This window comes from Procambarus clarkii, chromosome 19, assembly GCF_040958095.1.
Source record: "Procambarus clarkii isolate CNS0578487 chromosome 19, FALCON_Pclarkii_2.0, whole genome shotgun sequence".
In the NCBI taxonomy this organism is placed as follows: domain Eukaryota; kingdom Metazoa; phylum Arthropoda; class Malacostraca; order Decapoda; family Cambaridae; genus Procambarus; species Procambarus clarkii.
In genome coordinates, this window is record NC_091168.1 from 12812467 (window position 1) to 12837528 (window position 25062).

Below are 25062 nucleotides of genomic sequence, written 5' to 3' on the forward strand. Positions count from 1 at the left end.
CTCCCCTGACACCGCCTGCCTCCCCTGACACCACCTGCCTCCCCTGACACCACCTGCCTCCCCTGACACTGCCTGGCTCCCCTGACACCACCTGCCTCCCCTGACACCACCTGCCTCCCCTGACACCGCCTGCCTCCCCTGACACCGCCTGCCTCCCCTGACACCACCACAAATGATGCCAGCCACCTCACCAAGGCCTAACGTTCACACGACCTGTGCTTGTTTTATTGGCCTCCTCAAAATTTATTCTAAATAGGTATTAGTACAGTACGTAGGCTGTTAGAGGAGGGAGGGAGGGATCCAGGAAACAACCCCCCCCCCCTCCAACCCCCACCCCCCCAATGGCTCAGGGAGCGACCGGCCGGCCACACAATGCCAGCTGTTATCTACACCCCAATTGTATTAAAAATTCAGTGAAAAGGAAATGTGTTCAAACTGTTTAAAATATGTACTGTATATATTACAATTTTCACCATTATTATTGCTCCAATATGACATTTTTCTAATAAAAAGGCTATTTTCAGTGCAGATAATGCGATAATTATCATTAAATTGACTCTTGGCATCTGACGACGAGAGGAGAGTGAGTGGTCTCTGTGGTCAGGTGGAGGAAGGAGGGTGGGGGCGAGGGAGCACGTGTAGCCTCCTAACAACTCTCTCACCAATGCCCCCCTGACACCATTTTATCACCATTTCTCCCTAGAAACAATGGGTAGGGATAATAACACACTACATAACTGTTTACACTCTGGCGAATCATAGTTGATGACAGCCAGCTCTGACGCTCGGCCTCGGTGACCGCTTGGACGAACATTCCTCACTTAATCGAACATTTGTATGTTCCACTGAACATTTGGTACCGAATTCAATTTGTTCGGCTCTTCCGGGAATTCGATAGAGCGGGGTTCGTTAGTCTGAGGAAGCACTGTAATTTTAACCAGAATAGTGGTTTGTTTTGAGACGCTTACCTTTCTGGGTGCCTGTTCCGGTCGATGGCAGACATAGAATGCTTCCAACCAAACGGGGGCTTCTATAGGCCATTGCTTCCCTTGCCTCTCTGAGGGGGCCCGGTTCTGGCCGTGGTCCCCGGTAGGCCTAAGAACTCCATACACATGACTGATGCCAAAGTCTGACATTAGCATATCAGCCTGGGATAGCTCCCAGGAGCCTCCGGGACTCAACCAGAAAATGGCATTTCATTACATTCAACGCTGGTTTTTTACATCCAGCCTTGGAAACTGGAGTGTGAATAACCGGCATGAGGGTCTGGGGGCTCCCCTTTTTCCCTCCTGAAGAGGGGGGAGTTGCACAGACAGCAGAGCAGTGACATGATGACGTCAGGCCTGTTTTCATTTCGGGAGTTTATTCCACTAGTACGGCTCTCGGTAGCAATTTTCTTAACTAGAATAGGGGTTTGTTTTGGGAAACTTACCTCTCTGGGTGCCTGACCTAGTCGATGGCAGAAATAGAATGCTTCCAACCACACGGGGTTTCTATACGCCATTGCTCCTCGTGCCTCTTCTGAGGGGTGGCCAGGTTCTGGCTCGTGGTCCCAGGTAGGCCTAGAACTTCATTCACATTGATGCTAAAGTCTCATGTATCCATATCAGCCTGGATAGCTCTGGGGAGCCTTTGGGGCACACCCAGAAAATTGCATTTCATTACATTCAACACTTGTTTTTTCTTTGAATTTATCACTATTTTCTTTTAATATACTTTTTACTTTTAATATACTTTTTACTTTTAATATACTTTTTACTTTGAATATTTAAATTTTATGCTTTCATTTATATTATAGGTATCCAGCTTTAGTTAAACAGTTGAAGGAGCTGACTCAGAAGATCCATGCACCCCCTTGTTGGGAAAACAGCGATCTGATAGTGACAGCTGGAAGCCAAGATGGCCTCTGTAAAGCATTAGAGATGATGGTCAACACTGGGGACTATGTAGTCACACAAGAACCTTGTTACACTGGTACTTTAGCCATAGTAAGTACTGTATCAGTGTCTATGTCTTTTATTGAGATGTGGATACTGTTTCAGGGTTACTTACTCACCCACCCAGGCCTGGTTTTTTAATTTAAAAATCCTGGGCAGTATTACAAAATATTTGCTTTAATATGGGTAAATTTTGTTACATCTATTTATATTTAAACTTGCTTTTCTGAGGGGAGCCTCTTCGGCTCCCTGGCTCCCTGGAGCTATTGGGCTAATATGCAATTCATTAGACGAAGGCATTAGTCATAGGAGTACAGCCTACTGGAGACCAATAGCGAGAACATGGCCCCTTCAGAGAGGCACAGGGAGCAATGGCCCTGGAAAACTCCCCTGTGGTTGGGGGTTTTCCTTATCTACCATCGACCGGGGTTAGGCATCCAAAAAGGTAGGCATAACAAAACAGACCTAACATGGTAAGAAAATTGTAACCGAAAACCGAACAGAGAGGCAGAACTCCCTCAAATGTCATTTAAAGAAGCAAACAAGCAAACTGTGTGTCGCTTGTCTGCGCAGACCCCCCATGCTGACGACCCAGCCATTCCAGTTCGTCAGCTAATGCAATCCTGGGCGGTCGTTATCTATGGCCTCGATTTCCTACGCAGTGTTTTGCCTTAGTGTTGTCCTCTGCTGTTTGTGGTGTGGTGGCCAGCTGTACCTGAACTGTACTGGGGTTGCATGCACTTAGGGCAGCCTTCCCTAAGTGCCCTGTGAGTACTACCCTTACCTGTCAGGGTTATCTTTCCTGGTGCATTCGGGATGCCATTTCTGTAGAGGTTCTTGCTGCTCAGCATCTACCCAGCCCTTGGGGCCAACTGAGGTTTCATGGCCCTTGTTTGGCCTTGGGTAGAGAGTGATATTGATGCTGGTTGGAGCATCAAGGTGTTGCACAGCCAGCTTACCTACGTAGCGGCTGGTTCTTGTTTCCTCTGGGGATGTTGTATTTTTGTGGGTTTTTTCTTTTATTTTTGTTTGCTTTGTCTGGTGGGGGTCTGCCTGGTGTGGCTATTGGACCACTTATAATATTTTGGTAGCTTTCCGCAAGGCCCATGTGATTGTACACGTCACAGGGGTTTCAGTGTTTTTACTCCCTTGAGTTAGGTTTCGTTTGGGATTATTGGACAGCTTCCATGTCTCTCCGTCCGGAGGCATTGCTGCAGCTGCGGTTCCGCCTTTTGCTGTTTCTGGAGGGAATAGTCCCGGGTCACTTGGTGGTTGCTCGAGCAGTTGTGTGGGAATCTGAATTTCGCTGTGCTGGTTTCCTGCTGGGTTGGGTTTGGCATTGGTATCTGTTCTGGTTCCTTCGGGAATGCCCCTTCCGCCTCTCTCTCTCGCGATCATTGGGTTCGGCCTTCGAGGGCCTTGCGTCAGTTGTTGCGTCACTGGCTTCCTCTTTGGGTTTTTGGGGGTTGAGTGCCTTGGCACCTACCCAAGTCTTGCTCGATGTGTTCACGGACGCATTGTCTCTCGGCTGGGACTTTGTGACCAGTGCTCACAAGGCCGTCCAGGGGCGGTGGGGTCCGTCATTCCGTTGGGCTCCCAACATGGTGTAGGGGTTTGCGGCTGTCTGGCTGTTACTTCGGAGGGTTCGGGTCGCTCAGGGTTCAACTTCGGCTTTTGGACTGTTATCCATTGGTTCATTGCCTGAATCATGGGGGGAGGGGGTTCCCTTCGGTCCTTGCCTCTTTGGGGCTGGGTACTTCGAGTGGCTCGTCTGCTGGTTTCTCGGGGTTTGGCTCTCCGTGCGGTTCATATCCGGGGAGTGTCCAAATATCCTAGCGACAGCCTGTCTCTGTTCATTTCTTTATCCACGGAATGGACGGTCAACGCCAACTCCTTCAGTTGGTTCTGATGGACATTCGGGCTCCTGGGGGTGGACCTCTTTGCGTTGGCTTGGTCGAGGCGTCTTCTGATATATGTGGCACACTTATATCACGAGTATATAGTAAACGAGACGGTCTTATAACAATAATGAGAGAGATTATAGCGAGAGCGGATAACAATAGTTCACGAGTGTTGATAGTCGGCGACTTCAACTTGAAATCCATAGACTAGGAAGCATATGAAGCTAAAACAGAAGAATTTTGGTCCTGTAGATTTGTAGACCTCATCCTGGAAACATTCTTGTATCAACATGTAAACAAGCTATGAGGATGAGGGAAGGGGACGTTCCCTCCATGCTAGATTTGATATTTACCAGGAAGGAGGAAGAGATATTTGACATTTGGTACCTTCCTCCCTTGGGTAAAAGTGACCATGTCTTTTTGGGAATAAAGTATGCAATACGTTATAATCTGGAAGAAAATAAGGAGATTGAAGCAGTTGAAAAACCTGACTTCTGGAGAGGACATTATGGTGACCTTAGACATTTTTTTAGTGAGTATAAATGGACAGACTTGTTGCTAGGCAAGGAAGTGATTGAGATGTATGTCAAGTTTTGTGAAATATATGATAAAGGCACAAAAAAATTTATACCAAAACGGAGATGCAGAAACAAAACAGGATTGGTTCAATAGAAATTGTGAGAGGGAAAGAGACCAAAAGACACAAAAATGGAATCAATAAAGGAAGAGGCCAAACACCCAAACATACCAGCGATACAAAGATGCAAGAAACAACTACACGGCAGTGAGGAGAGAGGCAGAAAGAAATTTTTAAAAAGGGATTGCAGACAAATGTAAAACAGAACCAGGTCTATTCTATAAATTCATAAACAATATATTGCAGGTAAAGGATAATATTCAGAGGTTGAAAATGGGAAATAGATTCATGGAAAATGAAAAGGAAATATGTGAAACACTAAACGAAAAGTTCCAAAGTGTGTTTGTACAAAATGAAATAAGATAAGAGATAGGGAGATAAGCTTTAGGCTGCACAATGAAACTGCCATAGGCAATTTTATAGCTGCTGCTGCTAATGTTAACTGGGAGTCCGAATTAGGTAACATAGGGGACATCAACCTAGCAGTGCAATCTTTTCTTCAAAAAACTCTCAGCCTTTATTACACCCACTGTCCTATGCTAACGAAACAAGTCACAACTAAAAGGCTGAACAATCCTTGGCTTACAAAGGGAATACTTAAATCCATTAATAAAAATCATGACCTTGAGAAGAAGTATAAGTTAGGAATCGTCTCCAAAGAATTTTCAAAGAATTACTCATCATTGCTATCTAAAATAATTAGATGAGCCAAAACTAAATACTACGAAGATAAATTTACCCAAACAAAGGGCAACATTAAGAAAACATGGAGCACAATTTCACAAATATTGGGATCAAAGAAGACTTTAAATAACAAACCAATACTCCTGTTAAATAATGATGGTCAGCTTACAGCCTCTGATACTGCTATTGAGTTCAATAGGTTCTTCTCTTCCATTGGGTCATCCCTTGCAAATGATATTCCATATTCCAGTACTGATGTTCAGGACTATCTTACAGGTATTTCACTATTCATGTAAAAATTACATGGATAGTGAAATCTGAATTCCAAATTATAGTTTATATAGATGTGATAGAGAAACTAGGTCAAATGGAGGAGTAGGTCTGTATATTAAAGAGGACCTGGTATGTACAGAGCTACTAAACTCAACTAATGAGGTGGTAGAGGTACTTGGAATTAAGGTAGAAAAAATAAACCTAATTATTATTCTAATATATAAACTGCCAGATACAACGGTTGAGGAATTCACAGAGCAGATGCTCAAAATAGAGAACATCCTTGATAATCTAGCAAACCCAGCTCCAGATATTAACTTCCTTGGAGATTTCAATTTACCAAGTCTAAGATGTTGAATGGCAAACACAAATATCATAGCAGGGAATGACCCGGGAAATAACCAACCACAGGTCAGAGAACTTTTGAGATTCTGTGACAAATTCTCGCTCAATCAACAGATTACAGAACCAACTAGGAACAAAAGCACACTAGGCTTGTTATTCGCAATGATGAATTAATCAGAGACATTACAATCTACTCCCAGACCATAAGCTCATTGAAGTGCGAATTAGCATAAATAAAGGTACAGTATCCACTCGATTTAACGGCCTATATGGGGCTGTACCCTGGTCGTTATTTCCGGAGCTCCAGTATATTAACGTTCAGGTAAGATATATTATATACAGACAGCCACTGGGTACACCACTCTAGTGCCTTCTACCCTGTGACGTCACAGATTTACGGCACATTGTTTTGATTTGTCATGAGGCTGGAGTGTTCATTCCGGGACTTTGTTGGACATATCTGCACAATCAAGGAACATCTGTGCACCATGTTGGCTCCAAATGCACTCATTGTGTCAGTGATGGCTGACTGGTGGGTGGATGGGCAGGCAGGCAGGGATGGAGAGGCTGAAATGTAGGCAGGCAGGCAGGGAGAGGCTGGGAGGTAGGCAGGGAGGGAGAGGCAAGGAGGAAGGCAGGCAGATGCTAGGTGGTAGGCAGGGAGGGAGAGGCAAGGAGGGAGGCAGGCAGGCAGAGCTTGGGAGGGAGGCAGGCAGGCAGAGCTTGGGAGGGAGGGAGGGAGGCAAGCATGCAAGCATGCAAGAGGCAGGCAGGCAGAGCTTGGGAGGGAGGGAGGGAGGCAAGCATGCAAGCACGCAAGAGGCAGGCAGGCAGGCAGAGGCAGGGAGGGAGGGAGGCAGGCAGGCAGGCAGAGGCTGGGTGGTAGGCATGGAGGGAGGGAGGGAGGCAGGCAGGCAGAGGCTGGGTGGTAGGCAGGGAGGGAGGGAGGCAGGCAGAGGCTGGGTGGTAGGCAGGGAGGGAGGGAGGGAGGCAGGCAGGCAGGCAGAGGCTGGGTGGTAGGTAGGGAGATGAGTGGATGGAGATGGATGGAGGGATGGATTGATGGAGGTAGGAAGAGAGGGATGGCACTATGGTTGTTGAGGTGAAGCAGAGAGCGTGTGTATGGGAAGTTTGGGGGGGCGGGGGGTGCCGGTGGTGGGGGAAGGAACCGTCTCGCAACCAGATGTTTAGATGGAGGGAGGGAGGGAAGGAGGGAGGGAGGAAGGGATGGAGGGGAAGGAAGGAGGGAGAGATGGAGGGAGGGGAAGGAGGGAGGAAGGGGAGGAGGGGAGGGATGAACGGATGGAGGGAAGGAGGGATGGTTGGAGGAAGGGATGGATGGAGGGAGGGATGGTTGGATGGAGGGAGGGATGGAAGAGATGGAGGGAGGGAGGAAGGGATGGGGGGAAGTGATGGAGGGAAGGAGGGAGGGATGGAGGAAGGGAAGGAGGGATGGAGGGGAGGGATGGCGGGAAGGAGGGAGGGAAGAAGAGAGGGAGGGAGGGAGGGAGGGAGGGAGGGAGGGAGGGAGGGAGGGAGGGAGGGAGAAATGGATGTTGAGGTGAAGCAGAGAGCGTGTGTATGGGAAGTATGGGGGGGGGGTGTAGGTGGTGGGGAAGGGAAGAGATAAGCCTAACACTTGACCCAGTTAACCAGATGTTTCTTTATTTAATTCTGGATGTACATCATATATATTTTTGCTTGCAGATTTTGTTTAGTAATATTATTAGGATAATAAAAAGTTATAAAATACTTGTTTCATGAATGCTTTATTAGATGGAGATTCTCCAGGCTGTCTCTGGCTGGCTGGCAGTCTACTGAGCCATTTCCTAGAAGGGTCTTGGGGGGGGGGGTGGAGGCAGAAGGTGAGGGTGTGGGGGGAGAGGTTCAGTGAAGGTGAGGGAGGGGATGAAAGCGGTAGGTGACCTGCTTGTCACGTGAGGACCCTCTGATGTCAAGACAAACCCAATACCGACCTTCGGTAATATCGACCACCAGACCGTTATATGAGGCTCTAAATACCGGTCTCCCAAACCGGTCGTTATTACCGGCAGATCGGTATAAAAGAGTCCATTAAATTGAGTGGATACTGTAGTTAGGTCTAAGAGACCCAACAAGCGAGAAGGAGTATTCAATCAATTCAGTTTCATCAATAAGAGGATCGTCTGGAAAAAATAAATGTAGACCTTGCAAACATCCAATGGGAGACAGTATTAAGTGACAAAACTCCCACACAGGGAACAGCTCAACTGACAGCTGAAGCATACAAGGTCTGCTTGATACACGTGCCTGTGAGGAGGGTCAGAAAGAGGACCACTCTGGAAAAAGAACGCAGATGACTGTACAAGAGAAGGAAAAAATAACGGAAATGCTTAGGCAGACATGACTATCACAAGAAAGGTAAATAAACCTAAACAGGGAGATCGAAGAAATAGAAAAAATGTTGAAGCAATCATACGAGTCTGAGGAAATGGAATTGGAACAGAAAGCTATACAAGAGATAAAGAAAAATCCAAAATATTTTTTCACATACGCAAAATAAAAATCAAACGCCTCCACCAGTATTGAACATTTAATTACAACCGAAGGTACGTACATAGAGGACAACAAAGAAATTAGTGAGATTCTAAGAAGCCAGTATGAGACCAGTATGAGGCTATGTTTACCACACCAATAAACAACATGAAAGTTGATGATCCAGACAGCTTCTTTATGAATGACATTCAAGCTGCAGAAAATATAACGGATATTAACATGAACTCGGAAGACTTTGAAAGAGAAATTGACAATACTGTACACCCATGCACTCAGCTCTTAGGCCTGACTCGTGGAATTCAATATTTATAAACAAATGTAAAGTACCAGTAGCGCAAGCGCTCACCGTAATATGGAGAAAGAGCCAGGGTACAGGGGGAGATACCAGCTGAACTTAAATCTGCAGATTTAGCTCCTCTGCACAAGGGGGAGGGGGGGAAGTAAAGCCTTGGCAAAAAGTTATAGACCAGTTAGACTAACATCACACATAATAAAAGTTTTTGAAAGAGTAATTAGGAATCAAATTTCTAGTTCTATAAAAAATAATGAGATACACTACCCAGGACAACATGGATTTAGAGTGGGCAGATCCTGTTTATTACAGTTACTCAACTACTATGACAAAATCACAAAAGCTCTAGAAGAAAAGCAAATTGCAGAGATTGTATACACAGACTTTGCAAAAGCATTCAACAAATGTGACCATGGAGTGATAGCACACAAAATGAGGTCAATGGGAATAACTGGTAAAGTAGGACACTGGATACTCAATTTCCTGTCGAACAGAACACAAAGAGTAACAATCAATCAAATAAAATCGAGTCCAAGCACAGTTAAAAGCTCTGTACCTCAAGGTACAGTCTTTACACCACTGCTGTTCCTTATTCTCATATCAGATATAGACAAAAATACAAGTCACAGCTTCGTGTCATCCTTTGCAGATGACACAAAAATCAGCATGAAAATTATCTCTGCTGAAGACATTGAAAAACTACAAGCAGGTATCAACAAAGTTTTCTATTGGGCAGCAGAAAATAACATGATGTTTAACATTGATAAATTCCAGGTACTCGGGTATGGCAAAAATGAGGATCTGAAACATAATACAGGGTACAAAACACAATCACATATGTCCATAGTAGGAAAACAGTATATCAAGGATTTGGGAATAATGATGTCCGACGACCTAACATTTAGGGAGCATAACCAAGCAAATATTGCGTCAGCCAGAAAATGATAGGATGGATTACTAAAACTTTCAAATCCAGGGATCCCCATCACAATGGTTGTACTCTTTAACTCACTTGTGTTGTCCTGGCTCGAGTACTGCTCAGTACTGTACTCAGTACCCTTCAGAGCAGGAGAGATTGCTGAAATAGAGGGAATACAGAGAACATATACGGCACGCATAGATGCGATAAAGCACCTAAATTATTGGGATCGTCTCAAAGCTCTCCGAATGTGCTCACTAGAAAGGAGACGAGAGAGATACCAAATAATATACACATGGAAAATACTGGAGGGCCAGGTCCCAAATCTACACAGTAAAATAACAACATACTGGAGTGAACGATATGGAAGAAAATGCAGAATAGAACCAATGAAGAGCAGAGGTGCCATTGGCACAATCAGAGAACACTGTATAAACATCAGAGGTCCGCGGTTGTTCAACGTCTTCCCAGTGTCTATAAGAAATATTGCCGGAACAACCGTGGACATCTTCAAGAGAAAACTAGACTGTTTTCTAAAAAAAATGCCGGACCAACTGGGCTGTTGTGGGTATGTGGGCCTGTGGGCCGCTCCAAGCAACATCCTGGTGGACCAAACTCTCACAAGTCAAGCCTGGCCTTGGGCCAGGCTTGGGGAGTAGAAGAACTAAAGAACTCCATCAAGCAGGTACCTGCCCTTCCACGGGATATCGGCATCGTTCAGCTTCACGTGCAGGTTTCCACCCTTTCAGCTGCACTGGTTGCTGAAAATTTGAGCGCTCGTGGTCTGTTGGCTTCAATCTTGTGGTTCATTACCCTCCTGGAACTGTCCTTGGATTGGCTTGAGGAGGTCGTGGAGGCACTTGGGGTCGTTCTCCGGTCTGGTGCCTTGGTCTCGGTGGTGTGTGCGTCGTCTGCCCTGTTGAAGCTGTTCGCGCCGATCCTGCGGGATGCGATGTCACTGTTTTTTGCTTCTCGTCTTGTGCATTGGCAGGTGGTACTCGCGACCTCCTTGGAATCTGTTTTGGCCCTGGCTCTTAGGTTTTTGTCACCTTTTTGTCCCTTGCTGTTTGCGGACTCTGTGGTTGAGCAGTATCTGCAGGCAGCTTCTTCCCGTTGTCGTCCTATTTCAGACTTTTTGGTCCTTTTGGGGGCCCGTAGGGGCTCTTCCCGGAAAGGTCGTGCTGGGGCTCGGGGTTCCTCATGTTGTAATTACCTAAGTGTAATTACCTAAGTGTAGTTACAGGATGAGAGCTACGCTCGTGGTGTCCCGTCTTCCCAGCACTCTTTGTCATATAACGCTTTGAAACTACTGACGGTCTTGGCCTCCACCACCTTCTCACTTAACTTGTTCCAACCGTCTACCACTCTATTTGCGAAGGTGAATTTTCTTATATTTCTTCGGCATCTGTGTTTAGCTAGTTTAAATCTATGACCTCTTGTTCTTGAAGTTCCAGGTCTCAGGAAGTCTTCCCTGTCGATTTTGTCAATTCCTGTTACTATTTTGTATGTAGTGATCATATCACCTCTTTTTCTTCTGTCTTCTAGTTTTGGCATATTTAATGCTTCTAACCTCTCCTCGTAGCTCTTGCCCTTCAGTTCTGGGAGCCACTTAGTAGCATGTCTTTGCACCTTTTCCAGTTTGTTGATGTGCTTCTTAAGATATGGGCACCACACAACAGCTGCATATTCTAGCTTTGGCCTAACAAAAGTCATGAACAATTTCTTTAGTATATCGCCATCCATGTATTTAAATGCAATTCTGAAGTTAGAAAGCATAGCATAGGCTCCTTGCACAATATTCTTTATGTGGTCCTCAGGTGATAGTTTTCTATCTAGAACCACTCCTAGATCTCTTTCTTTATCAGAATTCTTTAAAGATTTCTCACATAATATATAGGTTGTGTGGGGTCTATGTTCTCCTATTCCACATTCCATAACATGACATTTATTAACATTAAATTCCATTTGCCAAGTGGTGCTCCATATACTTATTTTGTCCAGGTCTTTTTGAAGGGCATGACAGTCATCTAAATTTCTTATCCTTCCTATTATCTTAGCATCATCAGCAAACATGTTCATATAATTCTGTATACCAACTGGTAGATCATTTATGTACACAATAAACATCACTGGTGCAAGAACTGAACCCTGTGGTACTCCACTTGTGACATTTCTCCATTCTGATACATTGCCTCTGATTACTGCCCTCATTTTTCTATCAGTCAGAAAATTTTTCATCCATGATAGAAGCTTACCTGTCACCCCTCCAATATTTTCCAGTTTCCAGAACAACCTCTTATGTGGAACTCTGTCGAAAGCCTTTTTTAGGTCCAGATAGATGCAGTCAACCCAACCATCTCTTTCCTGTAATATCTCTGTGGCTCGATCATAGAAACTGAGTAAATTCGATACACAGGATCTTCCAGATCGAAAACCATACTGTCTGTCTGATATTATATCATTTCTCTCTAGGTGTTCTACCCATTTAGTTTTGATTAATTTTTCCAATACTTTCACTATTACACTTGTTAATGATACAGGTCTATAATTGAGGGGGTCTTCCCTGCTGCCACTTTTGTAGATTGGAACTATGTTAGCCTGTTTCCACCCGTCTGCTACGATTCCTGTACACAGGGATGCCTGAAAGATCAGGTGAAGTGGAATGCTGAGCTCAGATGCACATTCTCTCAGAACCCATGGTGAAACGCCATCTGGGCCAGCTGCTTTGTTCTTACCGAGCTCCTTGAGCATTTTTTCCACTTCGTCTCTAGACACCTCTATGTGTTCTATGTTGTTCTCTGGAATTCTTATTGTATCTGGTTCCCTAAAGATTTCATTTTGTACAAACACACTTTGGAACTTTTCGTTTAGTGTTCACACATTTCCTTTTCATCTTCCGTGAATCTATTTCCCATTTTCAACCTCTGAATATTATCCTTTACCTGCAATTTGTTGTTTATGAATTTATAGAATAGACCTGGTTCTGTTTTACATTTGTCCGCAATCCCTTTTTCAAAATTTCTTTCTGCCTCTCTCCTCACTGCCGTGTAGTTGTTTCTCGCATCTTTGTATCGCTGGTATGTTTGGGGGTTCGGCCTCTTCCTGTATTGATTCCATTTTTGTGTCTTTCGGTCTCTAGCCCTCTCGCAATTTCTATTGAACCAATCCTGTTTCCTAGTTCTGCATCTCTGTTTTGGTATAAATTTTTTTGTGCCTTTATCATATATTTCACAAAACTTGCCATACATCTCATTCACTTCCTTGCCTAGCATCAAGTCTGTCCAATTATACTCACTAAAAAAATTTCTAAGGTCACCATAATGTCCTCTCCTGAAGTCTGGTTTTTCAACTGTGGTAGGCCAGTGGTGCTAGTTTCTGTGCCAGCGCCGTCCTCATAACCGACTTCATCTGGTTGGCGCGTTGATTGCTCTGCTCGTAAATTGGGTTCTCGCAAGGGGCATCAGCCCTTTTTTGGTTCATCCAATTGATGGGGCGATGGGGAGGTAGGCTCGCGCTGTTCGCTCACGCCTGGTCTCAGGATTTGTGGGCTGTTCGAGTTGTTACCGATGGCCTGCAGTGACGTTGGGTAGCCCCTCCTTCTTCAGGGGGGGGGGGGGGGGTTCAGGGCTGGCAGGGCAGGCCTCTTCTCCGGTGCTCTGTCGGGTCGTCACAGAGTAGATGTGCTTGGGCGTGGTTAAAACGATGACATCCCTCAGGTGAGTTTCCCGTCTGTTTTCTGTCTGTTTCCCGTCTCGGGTGCGGACCTGAGGTTCATTCTGGACTTGTCCCATCTGAACCCCTGGGTCTATTGCCCCTCCTTTCAGATTACTACTCTATCCCAGGTCTAACTTCTCTTGGATGGTGTTCCTGGACCGGGATGCTTATTGGCATGTTCCAATTCATCCGGGGTTTAGGGACTGGCTCTGTTTTCTTGCGGGATAGTCAGGCTTACCGCTTTTATTGCCCTTCATTCGTCTTGAATCTGGCACCTCGCGTGTTCACATGCCTTACCTGGGTCATGGTGGCCTGTCTGCATCTTTTAGGGGATCAGGTTCTAGCCTACCTCGACGACTGGCTGGTGTGGGCTCCCACCCAGTCCGCTTGTCTGCTTGCCAGGGATTTTATTCTTTCCCAGCTCCCCGGGTTTGGATTCCTGGTGAACTGGAGGAAGTTTTATCTAATTCCCTCTCAGGTTCAGTCTTGGCTGGATCTTGTGTGGGATACTCGGACCACTTCCTTGTCTCTCCCTCCGGAATCTCTGCTTCGGCTGCAGTCCCGCCTTCGATTGTTTCTGGAGGGCTCCCGGGTCACCCGGTGGTTGCTCTAAGGTTTATGCAGGAGCCTGAACTTCACCGTGATGGTCTTCCAGCCAGGTCAGGTTTGGCTTCGTCGGCTGTTCTGGTTCCTTCGGGGACGCCACCTTCCGCCTCTCTCGCGATTGCTGGGTTCGGCCTCCGGGTCCCTTGCATCGGCTGCTGCGTCACCAGCTTCCTCTTCGGGGTTTTCAAGGTTCAGTGCCTTGGCATCTACCCAAGCCCTCGCTCAATGTTTTCACTGAGGCGTCGTTTCTTGGCTGAGGCTTTGTGACAAGTGCTCATCAGGCCAGCCAGGAGCATTGGGGTCCGTCCTTCCGTCGGGACCACAGCACGGTGCAGGAGTTTGCAGCAGTGTGGGGAGTCGCTTTAGAGGTTTCGGGTTGCCCAGGGATTGTCGATCCTGATCCATTCGGGCTGCTCCCCAGTTGTTCATTGCCTGAAATGAAGGGGGTTCGATGTGGTCCTTGGCTCTTTGGGGCTGGTTGCTTCAGGTGACTCGTCTTCTGAGTTCTCGGGGTTTGACTCGCCTGATCGTTCACGTTTGGTGGGTGTTGAACGTCCTGATGGACTGCCTGTTTTGGTTCATTGCCCTTTTCATGGAATGGACTGTGGACGCCGACTCATTCAGTTGGCTTTGCCAGGTGTATGGACTCCCGGAGGTGGACCTCTTTGCGTTGACATGGTTGTGGCATTTCCCGGTATATGTGGTGTCCTTTCCCGACTGCGAGGCCGTTAGGGTTGATGCCTTGCGGTGGGACTGGTTGAGGTGAGGTTACCTGTACCTTTTCCTCCTGGTTCAGCAGTTGCTCCAGGTCCTAACTCGCTTGGAGACTTACTAAGGGAGAGTAGTCCTCTTGGCATCTTGGTAACTGGCCCAGCCTTGGTTTCAGGCACTGCTTGCTCGGTGTCCAAATCCGAGGGTCCTCCTGCGGCTCTGCCTCTTTCAGCAGATTGAACTTGTCTGTTACGAGGCTGGTTCAATCTTCTCCTCATGTCTTTGTGTATGGTCTTACTGACTCGAGTCTATCACCGCTTGTATGGTGAGCAGGTGGCTTCGTTATTGGTGTCCCACCTGCATGCTTCTTGGCAGCAGTATGAAGTTTCCTGGTGGTCCTTACGTATTTCTTGTCCCTTCACCGGCTTACTTCTGTCTCTGTTCAGGTTGTCTTGTTCTTTCTCTCGTGGTTGTTTCAGGACCATCATTTGATACTGAATACTGTCACTTCATATCGTGCGGCGCTGACAGAGCTGCTGCAGCTTGTGCTCGGCATTGACGTTACTTCGGCACAGTTCTGCAAGCTGTTTTGGGCATTGTTTTATCTCTGGTCTGCTCATGCGCCACCTGAGCTGTCCTGGTCCTTGGATCGGGTGCTCTCTTTTCTCTCTTCCCCTTGGTCTGTAGCTGCCCCTTTGGTTCAGGATTGTTTCTCCAAAGCTCTTTTCTTGTTGGCATTGGACTCTGGCCAATGCCAACAAGGGGGTCGAGTCGGGGAACTTCATGCTCTCCTCCAGCATAGGGGGTTTCTGCTCTTTTGGTCCTGGTGGTAGGTTTGTTCGTTTGCAGCCATCTTCTCCTTTTCTCGCGAAGAATAAACCTACACCTACCTTGAGGTGGTTACCTTGAGATGTTTCCGGGGCTAAGCGTCCCCGCAGCCCGGTCGTCGACCAGGCCTCCTGAAACTCTTGCTTTCTGGAGGGGTCCTTGGATTGTTGATGCTTGGTTTGTTTGGCCAGGGGTGCATCATGTGTTGTGTCCGGTCGTGGCTCTGCACCGTTACTTCTGCACCACGACCTCGGTGGCCGGGGACGCTCTTTGGGTTGACCTGGTTTCCCTTCTTCCCTGTTCCAAGGTTTGAGTCTCACAGGTTGTCCACAGGGTTATTCGGTCCAGCCAGCCTGTGGTCTGTTCCTATGCCCACGATGTTCGTAAGTTTGCGCCGTTGGCTGCCGTCTTGGGTAACATGTCTTGGGCTGACATTCGGGCACTGGGGTTTAGGAGGTCAAACAGGGTCCTGGCTGCTCACTACCTTGTCAATATTCCTAGGCCTAGTCGAGTCTGTGTAGCTTTGGGTCGGAGGTTACAACCAGTTGTCTCGACTTCGAGTTGAGGAGCGAGTGCTGACCGCCTCCTGTGTTTTGTCTTTTGGTAAGTAGCTCAGGAGAGCCCAAGGGGCTCCCGCCAGAAAACCAGCATTGAATGTAATGAAAGACTATTTTCTGAGTGAGACCTGGAGGCTTCCCGGCAACCCTCCCTCCACTCTGGTCAGTATTTTTTTGCAGTTTTAACATCCAACCTCAGAATTGTAGGGTGGATAGCTGGCAAGGGGGAGTCCTCGGGAGGGGGAGGGGGGTGGGGTTGTTGTGCAGGCAGCGGTGCGACAACGTGGTGACATCATGCTCGTTTGCTTGTTTTCATTTGGGGAGTTCTGTTCACTAGTTTGGCTTTTAGTACCAATATTTTAACCAGAATAGGGGTTTGTTTTGGGGCTCTTATATTTCTGGGTGCCTGACCCAGTCGATGGCAGACATAGAATGCTTCCAACCACACTGGGGTTTCTATAGGCCATTGTTCCTCGTGCCTCTCTGAGGGGGCCAGGTCCTGGCTCATGGTCCCTGGTAGGCAAGAACTCCATTCGTTTTGACCGATGCCAGGGTTTAATGCATTCATATCAACCCGGATAGCTCTGGGAAGCCTCCGGGTCTTGCCTAGAAAAATGACGTTTCATTACATTCAACGCTGGTTTTTTTCTTCTACAGCTGAATCCATATAAACCACGTTACTTAGCAGTACAAGGAGATCACGAAGGCATGAAACCTGAAGCTTTAAAGGCAGTATTGTCATGCTGGCAGCCACAAGATGTTCGCGATGCAGAGGAAAATGTTCCAAAGGTTAAATTATAATCTATATACTTTTTTTTTACCTGTCATCTTTCATATTTCATTCCTCCTAGGAACTCCCCTTTGAAATGATTCAGAACATTTACCATGGTAGGTGATGAAAAGAGTTAGGCAGCTTAATAACTATAACATTTTGTCCTATTCTATTCCACTTATTACCTCAAGTTACCAAGACTTATTATTCCTACTCCTCTCATTCACTATTGTGTTGATTTTCTGTTTACTGTAATTCTATTACAGTATCTTCATCCCCTGCACACATCAAACATCTGCTGAGTATTTCCCTTAACCCTTGTGTTGTTCAGGGCTAATTAGCATTTGTCACCCACAGGTGCATACCAAAAAAAAAAAAAAAAAAAAAATTTCTTCTAAACCTGTTAATTTGTGTTCTCTGATCATGGGAAAAATAATACAAAAATCGTAAGTGCATATGTTGCCCGTTATAGGGCGGGGAAGTCTGGCCAAAAACAGGCGCTGACTCAGCGTGCGTCCCAGACGATCTGTTGCTCCCAGCTGTCAGGCAGGAGTGGCCACAAAGAGATAATTACCTAATTATTTCAATGTCTCCGATTGATTTTTCGTAGTTTTTTTTGCTGTAATATTATTCAATAGTGTGTAGTGTGATATATTTATATAATAAAATGAGTGAATCATTGCTGTACTCAAAATTATGGTGTGCATATTGTTGATTTCAATTATTATGTTCATCAAACAGTGAACAAATAATTTGTCGGCTATTACACTATATACACAGATTATATATAAGTATCTGCATGTTTTGTTCACCATAACGAACCACTAAGTTGCTATTATGAGTCAAAAAGCAACGAGGAGTGATCGCCACACACCAGCCAGCCACTCGCTGTTACTCACTCCCTCAACACCTCACTCGCCCACATTCTCCTCCCACCATACTGTTTTTTATTTTATTCACTATATACAGACGTTATATATAAGTATCTACATTCATGTTCACCATAACAAACCATTAAGTTGGCATGCTGAGTGGCAGTGGCAGCCAGTGGCAGCCCACCACTGGCTGCCATTTCCTACCTCCATCAACTCACCTGACTCGCCCACATTCTCCTCTCACAATACTGTTTTTGCTTTTATTCACTATATACAGACATTATATATAGGTATCTACAAGTTTTGTTCACCACAACTCTTTGTTCTTCAACAACTTGTTCACCACCACACCAAGGGAGCCGGTCGGCCGAGCGGACAGCATGCTGGACTTGTGATCCTGTGGTCCTGGGTTCGATCCCAGGCGCCGGCGAGAAACAATGGGCAGAGTTTCTTTCACCCTATGCCCCTGTTACCTAGCAGTAAAATAGGTACCTGGGTGTTAGTCAGCTGTCACGGGCTGCTTCCTGGGGGTGGAGGCCTGGTCGAAGACCGGGCCGCGGGGACAATAAAAAGCCCCGAAATCATCTCAAGATAAACAACTGTACAACTAAGCTGATATAGTTAGTTCAGGCACTAAGAGACGTTGCTACACACAGTCAGCTGACGGATGCCTCCCTCACACATTCAAGGTCCATAGCGAACAACTAAGCTGGTAAAGTGAATCCAGACAGTAAAAGGTGGTCTCACATAGTCAGCAGACAATGCTACCTCCCTTCCCACCAAGATTACTCCTCCCACTACAGCACTAATTATCACAACAATCCTGCTATTACCAGAATCCTGGTCACTTTTATCACAGTCAGGGGTCTTCTATAATACTATCATTGCTAAATAATAGCATAAATATATATAATATGGTATTTTTAAGCGATGCTGTGGTCACAAGCTGAACAGCAGTGCTGTGAGCTCGTGCTACGTGCATCAGCCTTGGTGGCTCAATCACTACTGAGGCGCTAACACCCGGGAATGTGGCCCACGATATTTTTTTTTTTTAATGGCATCTGTTTACAAGAGCCCTGATGAAAGTGTGGTGAACCCCGTGTATCCCTGGGCTGTTTAAATCTTGCGTAGTACTCCATCGCATCTGCACAATTTATTGCAAGTTACTCAACCCTGCATATGACGTGTTGCGCAGTTTAACCCTCAAACCGCGCATATCATATATATATATGATATCAGTGACAAAACCGAAACCGCGCACATCATTTATATATGATTTCGTGTCTAGCGCTATAATTTAAACGCCCCGCGTGGGATAGGGGTAGTCATCGGCGAGCCTCAACCGACCATAAACAAACCCCGCCTGGGAAAAAAATCCAGCGTGGGTCCCCGTTGTGTACAGACCTCAGTTACCCGGCGGACACCATGGCGAGCGCATCAAGTTCCGACGACCGACCCCGCTCAGCGAGGCGTTCCTCGTGACCTCTGACCGAGGACGAAATTACTCGTAATTGGTTCCCGGATGGTGATGAGTCTGATATAGACTTTGACTTTGATTTTGATGACTTTGACTTAGACTTTGATCATGACTACACACAGCCCTCGGAGGTGGATACGACCGACGACGAGTGTGAACATGCTGGCTCCACCAGGGCTAGGCCTAGCATCTCGCCCATGTTTTCTCGCCCTCACTTGACCCCAATTTGTGCAAGGCCACCCGGTTCATGTGCTCCCTTGCAAGATATTGATGTTTTGCTCGACGATTCTGAAGAAGGTGAATCATTTTCTGGTTTTAGTGACTTAGAATCGGAAAATAGTTTCGCTAGTGCCAGTGGAGGAGTGTGAGGTGTTGCCAAGCGACAATTTGTCACATCAACAGCATCTGGCCAAGCCATGCGGCACCACATGGCACCACATGAACAAAGACCTTCAACATCGAGGAATTTTCCATCACCGTCCCTGCCCGCCCCTACTGTTCCTAGACCTGCTTCAGCTCCTGGTACACGGTTTCCTCGCCGTGGTGCCGCTATTGGCTCTAGAAAGACTCCCGGTGTTTTTGTGTGGAGTGATGGGACAGATTTTGTTCCTCAAATTCCTGTTTTTGATAATTCGGATGTTGGAATTACAGACATTTTCCCTGATAAAGGTGCAGATATGTGTGAAATGGACTATTTTACTGCATATTTTGATGAGCCGCTAATGGAACATCTTGTTCATGAGACGAACAAATATGCGAGTGATCTCATTGATGAGGAGAAGTTATCCGATTATTCGCGTTTGCAGCGATGGAAAGATATGATTGTAGGTGAAATGTATGTGTTTTTGGCACTGTGTATGTTGATGAAACATTGTGTCAAACACGTAATCGACCATTATTGGAGCAAACACCATACTGTTCCAACACCAATGTTCGGCAAATATATGTCTCGAGACCGATTTGCGATAATCCTCAGGTTACCTTGAGGTGCTTCCAGGGCTTAGCATCCCCGCGGCCCGGTCATCGACCAGGCCTCCTGGTTGCTGGACTGATCAACCAGGCTGTTGGATGTGGCTGCTCGCAGCCTGACGTATGAGTCACAGCCTGGTTGATCAGGTATCCTTTGGAGGTGCTTATCCAGTTCTCTCTTGAACACTGTGAGGGGATTGCCAGTTATGCCCCTTATGTGTAGCGGAAGCGTGTTGAACAGTCGCGGGCCTCTGATGTTGATAGAGTTCTCTCTCAGAGTACTTGTTGCACCTCTGCTTTTCAACGGGGGTATTCTGCACATCCTGCAATGTCTTCTGGTCTCATGTGATGTTATTTCTGTGTGCAGGTTTGGGACCAGCCCCTCTAATATTTTCCACGTGTAAATTATTATGTATCTCTCCCGCCTGCACTCAAGGGAGTACAGATTTAGGCTCTTTAGTCGGTCCCAATAGTTTAGATGTTTTACTGAGTGGATTCTAGCAGTAAGTCTGTCTAGCAGGTGTCTTCACTTTGCAAATGATGAAGACAGGAATGATGATGATAGGCTTTAGAAGGTAAGGCACGTCCTGAATGAACTTATCGGAAAGTACAGGGATTTCTATGTACCAGCTCAGAAGCTTGTGATGGACGAATCCCTTGTGCTTTTCAAAGGACGTCTTGCCTTCAAGCAGTATATTCCCTCCAAATGCCACCGATTTGGATTGAAATTCTTTGTACTCTGTGACTGTGAAACAGGAATTGTGTTACATATGATAATGTATACGGGTACAAATGTAGACATTCCTGCTAATGACCAACATGGCCTCTTAGGTAGTGTTGTGAAGTCACTGCTTGCATCATATCTGAACATGGGCCACATATTGTACACAGGTAACTATTATACCAGTCCCTTGCTAACTAGGTTCTTGCTTGATAATAGAGCTGGAGTGTGTGGCACAGTGAAGGCAAAACGAAGGGAAATGCCAGTGTTTCCAGGTGCTATGCAGGTTGGTGATTGCGAGCTCAGAAAAACAGGTGGAATACTTTCAGTGCGGTGGAAAGACAGGCGTGAAGTGAACATGTTGACCACCATTCATGCTGGAACAATGCTGGACAGTGGCAAGGTGAACAGAACCACCAGAGAACTAATCTATAAGCCTGATTGTATCTTGGACTATAACATCAACATGCGTTTGGTGGATAAATGTGATATGATGGTGGGGGCAGTGGAGTGTGTACGGAAAACAGTGAAGTGGACCAAGAAAATGTTTTTCCACCTCGTTGACGTAACAATGCTGAACAGTTAAAATATGTATCTTGTCAAAACAGGTGGTAAACGTAATTTCTGTGCATTCAATTTCACTGTAGTAACACAATTACTACAGAAGTTTGGCAAAGTAATTCCTGGCATACAGAGGCCCATTTTGAACCCGGTATTGCACCATGATCCAACACCCAGGCTCACTTACAGGGATGCCTTTATGACACACAATCTCAGGTTTTTACCACCAACTGGAAAGCGTGCAGTAGGCCAGCGTGCGTGCGTGTGTTGTATGCTGGTCAACAACCAAAAGAGAACAGAAAAGAAAAATGGTGATGACTTGGTGCATAGCGTGTCAGGTCGTTCCGTGCCATGTCCGATGTTTCAACGAGTATCACAGTCTTGATGACTTCTTAATGTCCAAGACTGGTGCCAAAACATGTAAATACAGAATAAGTGAGTGTATATAGTGGAAATAAATCATAAGAAATTGTATATTTTATTGTGAAATAAGACATTTTTGTGCAAATACTTGTGACACTAATATGTGGATACAATATACATTGACAACAGTTTTATGTTTATAAATCATCTTGTGAGAACATATTGAACCACACCAGTGAAAAAAATGGGTGTAAAATACGCTATAGATACTGTAAATAATAACGCGAAAATAAATTCGCGCTCCTCCTCCATCGCGCCTGACTCACCCCGGGCGCACAGCGGTCCAGCGAAGATCAGGCGTGACGTCATCGACGATTTTCTCAGCTTATTTACATCCATGGTAAGTGTAATTAAATTTTTTTATTATTTTTTCCGTGCTCAAGGAACACAAATAAAAAGATTAAAAAGAAAAAAAAATTTGAATTTTTTTTTTGTTGCGCCTGTGGGTGCTAATTCCATTTGGACCCCGAGCAGTTTGAGGGTTATGGGTTAACTTACTCTGTGTCATTGCATCCTATATCTTTGTTTTTATGTTTGTTTTGTTTGCTATACTGTCCATCCCCTCTGCTTATTACCAAATTAAGCACAATATTTATTAATTATTATTAAGTGCAAATATAATTCTGTGTAGAGTAAAGTTTCTCTTATCACGAGTCTGGAAAATGTCAATTTTCCTACATGAGGTAGGCCTATTGCACCATTATAGGCCAAGCACAAGTTGACACGGGGCTCTTGTGCATTCTGTAAGACCTGCTATGTGCTCTGTAATACCTGCTGTGTGCTCTGTAATACCTGTTGTGTGCTCTGTAATACCTGCTGTGTGCTTTGTAATACCTGCTGTGTGCTCTGTAATACCTGTTGTGTGCTCTGTAATACCTGTTGTGTGCTCTGTAATACCTGCTGTGTGCTCTGTAATGCCTGCTGTGTGCTCTGTAATACCTGCTGTGTGCTCTGTAGTACCTGCCGTGTGCTCTGTAATACCTGCTGTGTGCTCTGTAATACCTGTTGTGTGCTCTGTAATACCTGTTGTGTGCTCTGTAATGCCTGCTGTGTGCTCTGTAATACCTGCTGTGTGCTCTGTAATACCTGCTGTGTGCTCTGTAATACCAGCTGTGTGCTCTGTAATACCTGCTGTATGCTCTATAATACCTGATGTGTGCTATGTAATACGTGCTGAGTGCTCTGTAATACATGTTGTGTACTCTGTAATACCTGATGTGTGCTCTGTAATACCTGTTGTGTGCTCTGTAATGCCTGTTGTGTGCTCTGTAATACCTGCTGTGTGCTCTGTAATACCAACTGTGTGCTCTGTAATACCTGCTTTGTGCTCTGTAATACCTGCTGTGTGCTCTGTAATACCAACTGTGTGCTCTGTAATACCTGCTTTGTGCTCTGTAATAAATGCTGTGTGCTTTGTAATACCTGCTGTGTGCTCTGTAATACCTGTTGTGTGCTCTGTAATACCTGTTGTGTGCTCTGTAATACCTGCTGTGTGCTCTGTAATGCCTGCTGTGTGCTCTGTAATACCTGCTGTGTGCTCTGTAGTACCTGCCGTGTGCTCTGTAATACCTGCTGTGTGCTCTGTAATACCTGTTGTGTGCTCTGTAATACCTGTTGTGTGCTCTGTAATGCCTGCTGTGTGCTCTGTAATACCTGCTGTGTGCTCTGTAATACCTGCTGTGTGCTCTGTAATACCAGCTGTGTGCTCTGTAATACCTGCTGTATGCTCTATAATACCTGATGTGTGCTATGTAATACGTGCTGAGTGCTCTGTAATACATGTTGTGTACTCTGTAATACCTGATGTGTGCTCTGTAATACCTGTTGTGTGCTCTGTAATGCCTGTTGTGTGCTCTGTAATACCTGCTGTGTGCTCTGTAATACCAACTGTGTGCTCTGTAATACCTGCTTTGTGCTCTGTAATAAATGCTGTGTGCTCTGTAATGCCTGGTGTGTGCTCTGTAATACCTTCTGTGTGCTCTGTAATACCTGCTGTGTGCTCTGTAATACCTGATGTGTGCTCTGTAATACGTGCTTTGTGCTCTGTAATACCTGCTGTGTAATTACCTAAGTGTAATTACCTAAGTGTAGTTACAGGATGAGAGCTACGCTCGTGGTGTCCCGTCTTCCCAGCACTCTTTGTCATATAACGCTTTGAAACTACTGACGGTCTTGGCCTCCACCACCTTCTCACTTAACTTGTTCCAACCGTCTACCACTCTATTTGCGAAGGTGAATTTTCTTATATTTCTTCGGCATCTGTGTTTAGCTAGTTTAAATCTATGACCTCTTGTTCTTGAAGTTCCAGGTCTCAGGAAGTCTTCCCTGTCGATTTTGTCAATTCCTGTTACTATTTTGTATGTAGTGATCATATCACCTCTTTTTCTTCTGTCTTCTAGTTTTGGCATATTTAATGCTTCTAACCTCTCCTCGTAGCTCTTGCCCTTCAGTTCTGGGAGCCACTTAGTAGCATGTCTTTGCACCTTTTCCAGTTTGTTGATGTGCTTCTTAAGATATGGGCCCCATACAACAGCTGCATATTCTAGCTTTGGCCTAACAAAAGTCATGAACAATTTCTTTAGTATATCGCCATCCATGTATTTAAATGCAATTCTGAAGTTAGAAAGCATAGCATAGGCTCCTTGCACAATATTCTTTATGTGGTCCTCAGGTGATAGTTTTCTATCTAGAACCACTCCTAGATCTCTTTCTTTATCAGAATTCTTTAAAGATTTCTCACATAATATATAGGTTGTGTGGGGTCTATGTTCTCCTATTCCACATTCCATAACATGACATTTATTAACATTAAATTCCATTTGCCAAGTGGTGCTCCATATACTTATTTTGTCCAGGTCTTCTTGAAGGGCATGACAGTCATCTAAATTTCTTATCCTTCCTATTATCTTAGCATCATCAGCAAACATGTTCATATAATTCTGTATACCAACTGGTAGATCATTTATGTACACAATAAACATCACTGGTGCAAGAACTGAACCCTGTGGTACTCCACTTGTGACATTTCTCCATTCTGATACATTGCCTCTGATTACTGCCCTCATTTTTCTATCAGTCAGAAAATTTTTCATCCATGATAGAAGCTTACCTGTCACCCCTCCAATATTTTCCAGTTTCCAGAACAACCTCTTATGTGGAACTCTGTCGAAAGCCTTTTTTAGGTCCAGATAGATGCAGTCAACCCAACCATCTCTTTCCTGTAATATCTCTGTGGCTCGATCATAGAAACTGAGTAAATTCGATACACAGGATCTTCCAGATCGAAAACCATACTGTCTGTCTGATATTATATCATTTCTCTCTA

General features: G+C 45.4%; 1 protein-coding gene across 8 annotated transcripts in view; it reads left to right on the plus strand.

Moving 5' to 3' along the window:
• Positions 1 to 25062, plus strand: part of LOC123757627 (kynurenine/alpha-aminoadipate aminotransferase, mitochondrial) — a 279339-nt gene that overhangs the window by 94831 nt on the left and 159446 nt on the right. For 7 of the 8 annotated variants that reach the window (XR_011229091.1, XM_045741458.1, XM_069326946.1 and 4 more), the window contains 2 exons: positions 1799 to 1988; positions 16597 to 16728. Coding sequence is in view for 7 of the 8 variants with exons in the window: in XM_045741458.1 (XP_045597414.1) it covers positions 1799 to 1988; positions 16597 to 16728 (322 nt within the window). In the remaining variant the exon portion in view is untranslated. The remainder of the gene's footprint in view (positions 1 to 1798; positions 1989 to 16596; positions 16729 to 25062) is intronic. The other variant, XM_045741461.1, reaches the window with a different exon arrangement.